Here is an 11,596-nt window from a genome sequence, read left to right as displayed (position 1 = left end):
CCTGTCCCAGAGCTGCAGCTGCCCTTCTCCATAACATTCTCAGAGCCAAGGCCAGACCTGTCAAGGCTAGAAGGTTTGTGCCCACCCCACTCACAGGCAACCATTGATCCTGGTCCCACAGGACTTTGACAGGAAAACTAAGATGTCCCAGGTACCCTTAAGGGGGAAGGACTCCAAGGAGACCTCCCTCCATTTCCCAGGTGCTCTCTCTACCTCTGGGAAGGGTTTTTCTGCAATCAGCATGGATATTCCAGAAATGTTTCTTCTAAGAGCCCCCGCCCCATGTAGGTTCCTGTGCCTCACTCATGTCTGCTTTAAAGAGAATATCCAGGATCAAATGTGTCTCTGGACTACCACACAGAGACAAAAAGAAGAAAGCATCCTGTTCCTTGAGGGGTGATGCCCCGGACCCCAGCCCATATGAGGAGAGAAAGAAGTGGTTCTGACACTGAGCTCTTCCTGCAAAGTGGCCAGAAGCCAACCCCGTAGCCATGGAGAATGGCCAGAAAAGTTCGTAATTACATTAGCCACCTAAAGAGAAGGGGGCCGGATCCCCCAGCCCCTGGCCCAGCAGGCATTTGGAGACTAAGAGGACACTCACAGGAGTGGGAAGGAAGGAAGCTGGGTTACACGCTTCACTGCACTTTTGCTGAATGCAGAGTAAAAAGGATGAGCAAGAACTGCAGCAGTAGTAATAAAGAGCTAGCTGCCAGGGGGACTTCCCTGAACAGGCACAGGGAGAATGAAGGAAGCTGGGACATTTGTCTCCCTGGAGAACTCTTAGCATGCTGTAGATCCCTGTTAGGTTGAGATAGAAACAGAGGAGTCTGGGCAGCAGCCTCTGCCGTGCCAGTTTTTCTCATGCCCAAGCCTCAGAATGGTGTTCTACCTTCCTCTGCTCTTTTGGCCTTTCTTCAGTTTCCCAACTACTACAGTCCTCCAAAGCAGCTCTAGGGTAGCCACCAGCATGGTCCTTTTAGAAGATGGTGTAGAGTGGGAAGGAGAGGGGAAGCAATCACCCCATCTCTTACACTGCCTCCCCTAAGTTCCACGTGGGAGAAAATGGACTATGTAGTAGAGAGCTGACCCTGTAGGGCCCGGAAAACCTGAGGCCTGAAAGGTCAGAGGTACCTGGGATCTGCAGCTAGAAAGAAACCCAGGCATCCTGCCTCTCACAGAGCGTCTGTTGGTTCTTGTCCTATCTCTTTAGCCATCTCTTGCCAATTCCAATACCTCTCCTCCCGTGGGGTCTGGGTTGTCGCTGAACCAGTGAGTCTATGAGACCTCGTCTCCATCACCTCGGTCAGGCTCCAGTGGTCATCATATTCACCATCTTCCTGATGTTGCCCAGGCCTCTGGCACCCAGAAACCTACTTTAAATTGATAGGCTGTGCACACAGCCTGTGCCCAGAGATCTGCTGTGCCAGCCAAGGGATCCCAGGTGCTGTCTCTCCTCACTTACCTATGCCTCCCTGGCTCACAATCCGTTTCTTGCATATTGCTCAGGCAGTAGAGGCCAAAGGGGACAGGAGATCTCCCTGAGACTCACACATTAGGCTTGAATCAAAACATCATGAAGGGGGGGGAGGGTATAGCTCAGTGGTAGAGCGCATGCTAAGCATGCACGAGGTCCTGGGTTCAATCCCCAGTACCTTCTCCAAGTGTAAATAAATAAACCCAATTACCTCCCCCCCATAAAGAAAAAAGAGAAAAAAATCATAAAAAGCAAAACCGATCATGAAGGAGGGATACGAGAGACGCCTGAGTCTGGGGACCAAGCAACAAAACTTGGGCACCCCTTGGGTCCCTCACATACCCCGATGTCATCTGTAGGGGAGGAGGGGTTGCCCTTGGGGCTCTTGTGAGGGATTCGTGTGCTTCCTGCACCCTGTGCCTTGGCTCCTGTGCAGCCTGGCTGTCGTCCACCAGGCGTTCTGGGGAGACTGGATCTTGTTAGCCTGTGGCCTCAGGCCCTGGGCCAGGCTGGAAGATGGCACAGAGGCAGTAAGTGGAGCCTGGGGGGCTGAGCTGAGGCCCATATGCTTCCCAGCCTTGGATGACTTAGTTAAGGTAAGGCCTCTCTCCAATTAGGATCCAAAGATGGGATCCCCCTGAGCTTAGACAATGCTGTGGGTAGATAATATGGGAGAAGAAGGGTGGGCAGAGAGGGACAGAGCAGCTATCGGGGAGAAGGGACCTGAGGCATTTCTGGATCTCACAGACACAAGGAAACTCAAAGTTACTTCCCTGCTGCTTCCTGTCTCATTCCATAAAACTTACCCCACTTGACTAGGGTTCCATGAGCAAGTAAGCACTTGGCCTGTTACCCAGGGCTGGGAGGGGGAGGAAAGTACCATTTCCTCAAAGAGGAGCTCCAGGAGGCTCCAGGGAGGTGTGCACCAGCACCCTGCCTGCTGGCCATGCTGAGATGGACAGCTCAAATCTCTCTCTCCTCTAAGGAGGCCCAGGGAAGTCCAGGGTCCCCATCATCTGAAGCCACTTTCCAAAAAGGGCCATGTCATCTATTCCAGGACTGAAGAGGGAATGGCTGTGGCCACAGCTCCAAAGCAAGCCTGGCCCCCGTGGCCCCCCCTCTTTTTCCTGCTCCTCCTGCCTGGGGGGAGCAGCGGCGGCTGCCCTGCTGTGTGTGATTGCACCTCCCAACCCCGGGCAGTGCTGTGCGGCCACCGGCGACTAGAGGCTGTACCAGGGGGACTCCCACTAGACACCGAGCTCCTGGACCTGAGTGGGAACCGTCTGTGGGGGCTTCAGCGGGGAATGCTGTCCCGCCTGGGCCTGCTCCAGGAACTGGATCTCAGCTACAACCAGCTGTCCACCCTCGAGCCGGGGGCCTTCCATGGCCTGCAGAGCCTGCTCACCCTGAGGCTGCAGGGCAATCGGCTGCGAATTATGGGGCCCGGGGTCTTCTCGGGCCTGCCTGCCCTCACGCTCCTGGACCTTCGCCTCAACCAGATTGTCCTCTTCCTTGATGGAGCTTTCAGGGAGCTAGGCAGCCTCCAGCAGCTGGAGGTCGGGGACAACCACCTGGTGTTCGTGGCTCCGGGAGCCTTTGCAGGGCTGGCCGCGCTGAGCGCCCTCACCCTGGAGCGCTGTAACCTCAGCACCGTGCCTGGCCTGGCCCTGGCCCGCCTCCCAGCGCTGGCGGCCCTAAGGCTCCGAGAACTGGATATTGAGAGGCTGCTGTCAGGGGCGCTCCGGGGGCTGGGGCAGCTACGGGAGCTGGAGATCCACCACTGGCCATCCCTGGAGGCTCTGGAGCCCGGGAGCCTGGCTGGGCTCAACCTTAGCAGCCTGGCCGTCACCCGCTGCAACCTGAGCTCGGTGCCCTTCCAAGCGCTGCGCCACCTGAGCTTCCTCAGGGTGCTGGACCTGTCTCACAACCCCATCTCAGCCATCCCGGCCCGGAGGCTCAGTCCCCTGGTGCGGCTCCAGGAGCTCCGGCTGTCGGGGGCGTGCCTCACCTCCATCGCTGCCCACGCCTTCCATGGCCTGACTGCCTTCCACCTCCTGGACGTGGCAGATAATGCCCTTCAAACCCTGGAGGAAGCAGCCTTCCCTTCTCCAGACAAACTGGTCACCCTGAGGCTGTCTGGCAACCCTCTGACCTGTGACTGCCGCCTCCTCTGGCTGCTCAGGCTCCGCCACCGCCTGGACTTTGGCACGTCCCCCCCTGCCTGCGCCGGCCCCCGGCATGTCCAGGGGAAGAGCCTGAGGGAGTTTTCAGACATCCTACCTCCGGGGCACTTCACCTGCCAACCAGCCCTGATCCGAAAGTCCGGGCCACGATGGGTCATTGCAGAGGAGGGGGGGCACGCTGTTTTCTCTTGCTCTGGAGATGGAGACCCAGCCCCCACCGTCTCCTGGATGAGGCCTCAGGGGGCTTGGCTGGGAAGGGCCGGGAGAATAAGGGTTCTGGAGGATGGGACACTGGAGATCCGCTCCGTGCAGCTACGGGATAGAGGGGCTTATGTCTGTGTGGTCAGCAATGTCGCTGGGAATGACTCCCTGAGGACCTGGCTGGAAGTTATCCAAGTTGAACCACCAAATGGCACTCTCTCTGACCCCAACATCACCATGCCAGGGATCCCACAGCCTTTCTTTCTGGATAGCAGAGGCGTAGCTATGGTGCTGGCAGTCGGTTTCCTCCCCTTCCTCACCTCAGTAACCCTCTGCTTTGGCCTCATTGCCCTCTGGAGCAAGGGCAAAGGCCGGGTCAAACATCATGTGACCTTTGACTTTGTGCCACCTCGGACCTCTGGGGATAAGAATTCTGGGGGCAACCGGGTCACTGCCAAGCTCTTCTGACCTTTTCTTCCACACTGGGGACCCATCCAAGCCAGCTTCAGATACCAAAGGGGAAGAGAACCAAGGCTGCTTGGACCAGAACCTAGTCCTCAACAGCACAGATCTCCCACACCTCCGCCCGCATCATGCCAGCAGCTAATGCTGCCCCTCGATAGAGTCTCCCTCCTCGTGCTTTCGCACTCATCTCTTCCCTGAGGGTCCCAGGGAGCGGAGGGTGTAGGCCCTGTAGACAGTCCAGCCCTCCCCCCACCACACGCAAAGCAGGAAATATAACCCTCCAGTCTGCTAGCCTCAGTACCAGGCTTTCTTCACAGACACTTACACACTTACACATACTCTTAATAACCAATACCAATTGCCAACCACAAATAAAAGATTATTTCAGAAGTGGGGCTGGAAAGTGGCACTCGCTTCTTGGAGTCTCTGCTCCTCAACCAGGCGGTCTCCCTCTCTTTTCTGCTCTGTCCCCTCCCCAGATGCAAGGAACCTCAGGCTAAGAAGAGGGTGCCAGTGGGGAGGGCGGAGGACAGACTACACACCGGCACTGGATCTGCATGAGCCCCCACAACCTGCCTCTGTCTGTCACATTATTAAACCTGCTGCCAAAAGGCCATGGCAGTAGCAGCCATAACTCTATGTGATCTCTGGAGTTTTCTTTACATCAATCTTTTCCACCCCTTATCTCTGTCAGAACTTCCCCTTCCTACCCTGCCTGCCCACTGAGCCTGTATCCCAATGGCCGTGCCTGAATCTAAGGGGTTTATGCAAGAGGCTGCCCACCATGCCTGGAGAGATCAGCAAGGCCAGCCCATTTCAGTGTCAGCCCTTCCCCTGCACTCTCCGTCTCTGGACTTAGAAGAGAGATCCTCTGCCTTCCAAGGAACCCTCTGCAGAAATGCCAACCCAGGACCCCCAGCTTCTTCCCTTCTTTCTCATTCTGTTGGGATCTCCCTACCATTCCTGTCCTGAAGATCCCTAGTACCCTCAATGCAAAGCAACAGAACTCCTAGAAAATGACTAACAAAAGCAAGAACCCGCAGCTGTCAAAGGAGAGAGGCCCAGAACACAGCAGGACCAGGTTTGGAGGAACAAGGTGGGAGGGGCACTGCAAGCTGTAGTGACAAGTGGGGGGAAGTGGGAGCAGCAGGAACTGCCCGCCTGGTTAATTCCCACTGTCCCTCAGCAGTCTCCCCTTGTTCCGTGTTTAGTGCAGCCCCAGTGGGAAGCTGTCCCTGGATGGAGGTCACTGTCACATCGAGACCCTAGATGCACAGGTGGAGTGGGAGGAGGAGATGCTGATTGCCTCTGAGTGTGCCTCAAAGAGAGGACAAAGCAGAGCCAGAAAAAGTGGAGATGCCGCGAGCTCAAGCGACTAGGCAGCAGCCTCAGGATCATCGGAAGGGGAGGAGGAGGCGGGGAGAGGAAGGAGCAGGGGGAGGGGCTAAGAAGTGGGGAGTCACGTGGTCCGGGAACCTCCCCTCCCCTCCTCTCTCTCTCTGCAGCAGCATCTGCACAGTGTCCTTAGTTCTCCTCTACCCTCAGGAGCCCCCAGTCTCCCCTCACCCGACAGTACGCAGGCATCATGAGCTTCCTAGCCATTTCTGCTGCTGTTGTCCTTGCTCTGAGGAGACGCCACTCAGTAGAAGATTCCCAGCCCAAACTGTCCCTGACAGGTGAGAGAAGCTGGCGCCATAAGGCAACAGCCCGCAGGACTTCACCAGCAGGCAAGCTCTTCAGTGGGGCAGAGGTGGGAATACGGGGGTGGGGCCAGAGGTGAACGTGAGAACCCAGCAGCTTGGAGAGAGAGGCTGGGTGTCCCCAAGCCTCCAGCCCTGCCCCTGACCACGCACACACAGTTCTCTTAACATCAACCTCCACTTTCCAGCTTATAAGACACCAGAAAGGTCTCCTCAGGACACAACCCTCTCCCTCATCTCCAAAACCTTCCACCAGCAGATTAGGTTGGGACTTGAGGGTCAGGTACCAGAGGATCTCATTCTAGTTGTCCACACTGCAATGCAGAAAAGGGCAGAGCAGCATTGCTGTTCAGAGAAAGCTTCTCTGGGAAGCCCCTGAGTCAGTGGGACAGATGACATGTGTCTGGACTGGGAGATGCTGCTGCCCACACTCTCCAGAGCAGCCCAGTAGAAACAGAATGTGAGTTACAAATGTGATTTCAGATCTTCTAGTATCACATTAAAGAAGCAAAAGAAACAGATACAATTAATTTTAATACTATATTTTATTTAATCCAATGTGCCCAAACTATTATCATTTCAATGTTATCAATATAAAAATGAGTAATAATATCTTACATTATTTTTCCATATTAGGTCTCTGAAATCCCATGTATATTTTACACCTAGCCTCTGCTGTGAGAAGCCTCAGGCGGCAAGGGGAAAAGCTGAAGGCTTAGGTTGCCTGTGCCCTCCAGGGTCCTTTAGAGGTGAGGAGAAAAGGCTGGGAAGGACTACAGTGTGACACAGACAACTGCACAGGTAAGATTAGGTGACAGGATGGACTCTGTAAAGAGGCACACTGTTGCCTCCAGCTTCTCCCGGCCCGCTCCCCTTCTCCTCCCAGCATTCATCTCTCAGCGAGAGGGAGGAGACTTGGGGTAGGACTTCCGCTCTAAGAAGTGAAGGTGGTGGGGATTCAGGCTGAAGAGCATCTGAGACCAGGGACTCTCCTCCAAACTGTTTTGTAAAGAGGAATTAAGTAGGAAGACTTAGAGCTAGATGGTGGTGGCCAGAGAGGCTGAGGGGAATACCTCTCCCCTAGGACACCTGCCACAATTCATCAATCTGATCCAAAGACTGGAGCATAGCACCAGCGTAATTTCTGACAGTGAGGCCAATGCTCCTAGACACTAGCTTCTGGTGAAGAGCCTTGAGTGACAGGAGAAGAAGGGGTGACTCCTACAATAGGCAAAGGGAGTGTGCTGTTTTCCAAAACCTCAGATAGCTGAAAATCACTTGGATGAATTGTCTGCATGTTGTCCAGGACGGGAACTCCACAAGCAGCCAGTGCCCTGGAACTAGGCTGCTGTGTTTGAGAACCCCTGCTGCCCAGCCCTCTGGCTAAAGTCTACTTTCCTGCTTTGATGTACTGAGTGGAAACACCTGTCCACTGGACTCTCTGGGCAACTCACACTTTGTAACTGGTTTCACCAACTGCCACCTGCATCTTGTTCAGAACACCCTTTAAGGAAGCAGAATGGACTCTGAAACTAGAGGTGACAATAAAGAAATCACAATGCACCCGAACCCAGCTTCTCACAACTCAGTCTTTTCATCCTGATTCGAGCTCTTAGAGGGGGAATGAGGTGACAAATCCCAAACACACAGTGACTTGAGAGTGAGTCTGGAATCATCTCACCTAAAGGTATCCCTTCTACTCCCCAACCTCACTACCCGACCAATTAGAAGTCAACCCTCCTGCCAAACATTTCCAGGAAAAGTGATTACACCTGGCTTTTCACTAATCTGATTAATTATTCCTATGGTTTTTAAATTTTTAACCCCTCTTTTTGGGCTTCCCCTTCATTTCCTCTTTTTTGCCACCACCTCCCACTGGTGCTGGAAGACGATAGGCCCATAAAACAAGCCTGTGCCTTTTACTGCAACGACGGGCATTCCTCTTTGGGTCTGAATTATCCTTTTACCTGTTTAAAACTAAAAGTAGCTATAGCAATTAAGGCGCTCAAACACCTAGAAATAACTTTGTAAATTTTATATGACAAAAACTTTAAAATGCTACTACTGAGACATTGATGAGTTATGCCTGTTTATAGGAAGATTCTATATCATAAATACAACAATTCTCCCTCAGGTATAATCTAAAATCATGTGATTCTAATCAAAATGGCATCAGTATAAATCAAAAAGTAAACTGTGCTACATTCCCACAGTATAACACTTACACAGTAGTGAGAATGAATGGACTAAAACTATACACAACAATATGGCTGAATCTCACAAAAATAATGTTGAACAAAAGAAGCCAGACACAAAAGAGTACACACCGTGTGATTCTCTTTACATAAAAAAACAAAACAAGCAAAACTAGTTTTTGCTATTAGGAATCAGAAGAGTGTTTCTTTACCCTTGAGAGGAGTAGTGACTGGGAAGTGATACAAGGGCGACTTCAGATGTGCTGGTAACGTTCGATTTCTTGATCTGGGTATTGGTTACACAAATGAAATGAAAATTTCCATTTTTGAAGGTTCCATTTTTGAAAATTTATCAACGTACATGCCTTTCATTTGTGCACTTTTCTGTATGTATATCATATATCAATTTTTAAAATTTTGGTTTAAAATGCATAATGTACATCAATTTTAAAAAACAGTATGGTACTAGAATTGAATAGAGAAATCAATGGAACATGAAAAACCCAGAAATAGACCCAAATACATATGACAATTTGGATCTTATAAAAGGTAACATTAAAAAACAATGGAGAATAAATTGCTGTTTTTAACAGATTGTGGCAAATTCCAAACAGCAATTCTTTTTGTACGTAATAGGACATTTCATCCTAGAAAAGTAATGTTTTTGACATTGGATTTGGTGCAGTTTCTAATGAAACAATGGTTGGTTGGTTAATATATTTTCTGTAGATCTGTAATTTAGCATTGCCAAATTGTACAAAAAAGGGTAAATTTTACAGGAATCCTCGGACTGGGAAGATTTTAATTTCGTATGTATATTTAATAGTATAAAGCCTTTTGCAATTTCTATCACCATATAAATACACAGACATCTTATAGTTTTATCAAGTAGAGAGCTTTAGACTTTCAAAAGTAATTTTTGGAGAAACATGCATTATTATAACACATAATGAGTTTCAAAAGCTGCTTTTCTATGAGTATTTGACAACCTTCTGCTACTCAAATGAGATACATACGTTACAACTGTTTTGCTTTCAATAATCCAACTAATAGAAAGCACATTTGTTATACTGTTAGAAATTTTCTACCTAGTCTTTGGGTTTATAAATATACTTAATTTGCATCAATAGATTTCCTTTGGTAAAAGTATTTTCAATGCCTGTTATATTTTATCTGCCAAGTTCACAATCCTTGAAACCATTTCATAAAAAGTATTTTCATAATATTGGTAAGGCTTTTTTCCCCTACCCAAATTCTGCAGGATTTCTATTTCAGTTAATGTCCTGCAGTAGTTTAAAAAAAAAAAAAAAGTGAACTTTCAAAGGCATTTTCTAAAGTAAAACAATTACCTTTTTATATTTCAAGTGGCTTGAAGTGTGATTAAGAGACACTCAGATTTGCTGTTTGTAATCTGCCTTCCTGGAATCTGCACATAAAAAGTTCTTTCCCTATTTCTCTTCATTTGTTAGGCAAATGCCCTGCATCTTGTGTGTGTTTCTGATATTGAAGCGGCAGCCTGGTGACCTTTTAAAAAAAACGCAATGGAGAAAAAAATAAAATAAAACAATGGAGAAAATGTGGGTTATTCAATAAGGGTTGGATAAAACAAAATAAAATTGGATCTCTGTCTCACACCTTAATACCAAAATAAATTCCAGGTGAACTAAATATTTACATACACAAAAAGATACTTATAAAAGTATTTAAAGAAAACATAGGATAATTTCAGAATGATCTTAGGTAGTAAGAGCGTTTTCTAAATATGATATGAAACCTAGAAGTTATCAAAGAAAATGCCAACAAAATCAACTACATAAAAAGAAAAAATAGTTGCATAGCAAAAAAAAGTCACTATAAACAAAGTAAAAAGTCAAAGAACAAACTGGGAAAAGGAGAAAATATTTTTAACCTATATATGAGCAAAGAGCAAATATTAAAGATCTGATAACCAATAAAAATATGAACATAGTGAATGAACAAATTACAGAAATCAGACTACAACTGCCACTTAAACATATTAAAAGATGCTGAAACTTGTAAGAGAAATGAAAATAAAAATAGCAGTGAGGGATACCCTTTACACTATCAGATTGTCTAAAAACAAAAAGTTTGATATCAGGCTGTAGAAGTTTGCTGATGGGAGAGAAAATTGGTAAAACTTTTGCTGAAGGCAATTTGGCAATACTATACTTACCAAAACTCTTCAAGCACTGCTGGTGGGATGAAAATGAGAAAAATCTTTGTGGGAGAAAGAGAATTTATTAAATTGTATCTATCCAAATGAAAAAGCAATGCATGCACTTCTCAGACTTAATATTTGCAGCCCTAAGTATTTATTGTACAGATATACAAGAGCCAAATGAAATGCACTTGTGCATCAATATCATGTTAAAGGACTGGTTGAATATATCTTAATACACCCCTCAGGCTTAATATGAAACTTAACTATGAGGCAGACTCCTCTGTGCAGCTAATGGAAAGATATCTAGACTATATGAAAGGACACTGCAAAATAGTATGTATAACATGGTAACATACATAAAAACATATTTAATATATGCATGTTTGCTATAGAATATTTTGTGAAAAATCCACAAGAATCTGGTAAAACCGGTTGCCTCTGAGGGAAGAGAGACCTTTTGTTCCTTTGTAGCATGTGCATATATTACTTACTCAAAACACATAATAATAATACAAAACGATTGATAAAATTAACATATATTATAAAACATTAACAATAAAATAATAGTATGTGATTACTAGTATATATTATAGAAATTAATAATAAAACAAAACACATAAACCAATACAAACGGAAAACCTGAGGGCTAATGGCATCGCCTTAGCTGACCCAAGATATAATCTTGGATTTGCCCAACAAACATTTACGGAGTGCTTATCATACGCCGGGCATTGTGACAGGAGCTGGGGCGAAAGAGCCCCACCGTACAAGGAGCGCAGCGGGCGAGCCCCTAGAGCGGGGCGGGGAAGGGCCAGGGTCCGGCTCTCGAGTCTCCTCGCCGCGCAGAGTCAGTAGCAGGGCCCAACCGTCCCCAACGGTCCAAGGACCCAGACGGCGGCTGGAATGCACTCTTCCAGAGCAAACGGCTGCCCGCAGAAACCCACCTCCCTTCTCGCCCCCACAGAAACAGCCCCCACCCGCGGCTTGCGCCTTCGCGCCTGTCTCCCCGACCCGTCTCCCTTTAATCCCCAGGAAGGGTGCGCCCCTAACGCCAGCACTACCCGCAGCCCCCTTACCACCACCGGGTGCTCCGAACTCGGGTCCCTCTCCAACCGTCTTGCTGCCGTGTCGGTTGTCATCGTCTGTTCACCCCTCGGCAGAGGAATAGAGTGGGCCCTCACCCTCTGACGCGCAGT

At 48.6% G+C, this 11,596-nt stretch overlaps 1 protein-coding gene and 1 long non-coding RNA gene across 2 annotated transcripts; one reads left to right on the top strand and one right to left on the bottom strand.

The window, feature by feature from the left end:
- The first annotated feature begins 1,731 nt into the window (after positions 1-1,731).
- On the top strand, positions 1,732-4,921 carry LINGO4 (leucine rich repeat and Ig domain containing 4). Its single transcript, XM_031436399.2, has one exon. It carries the CDS (start codon positions 2,545-2,547, stop codon positions 4,324-4,326), a length of 1,782 nt encoding a protein of 593 aa, XP_031292259.1. The 5' UTR covers positions 1,732-2,544; the 3' UTR covers positions 4,327-4,921.
- A 1,632-nt stretch (positions 4,922-6,553) lies between these two features.
- Positions 6,554-9,971, bottom strand: LOC135318968 (uncharacterized). Its single transcript, XR_010377454.1, has 2 exons — positions 9,568-9,971; positions 6,554-8,504 (listed from the first exon to the last, which is right to left on the bottom strand). It is a non-coding gene; the product is annotated as an uncharacterized LOC135318968 (long non-coding RNA).
- Between the last annotated feature and the right edge of the window lie 1,625 nt (positions 9,972-11,596).

This window comes from Camelus dromedarius, chromosome 23 (genome assembly GCF_036321535.1).
Source record: "Camelus dromedarius isolate mCamDro1 chromosome 23, mCamDro1.pat, whole genome shotgun sequence".
NCBI lineage: Eukaryota > Metazoa > Chordata > Mammalia > Artiodactyla > Camelidae > Camelus > Camelus dromedarius.
This window is presented reverse-complemented; position numbering and strand designations above follow the sequence as displayed.

What these genes read in the sequence shown, in the direction of transcription:
- LINGO4 (XM_031436399.2), top strand. Translation starts at nt 2,545, where the DNA reads ATGGCTGTGGCCACAGCTCCAAAGCAAGCCTGGCCCCCGTGGCCCCCC.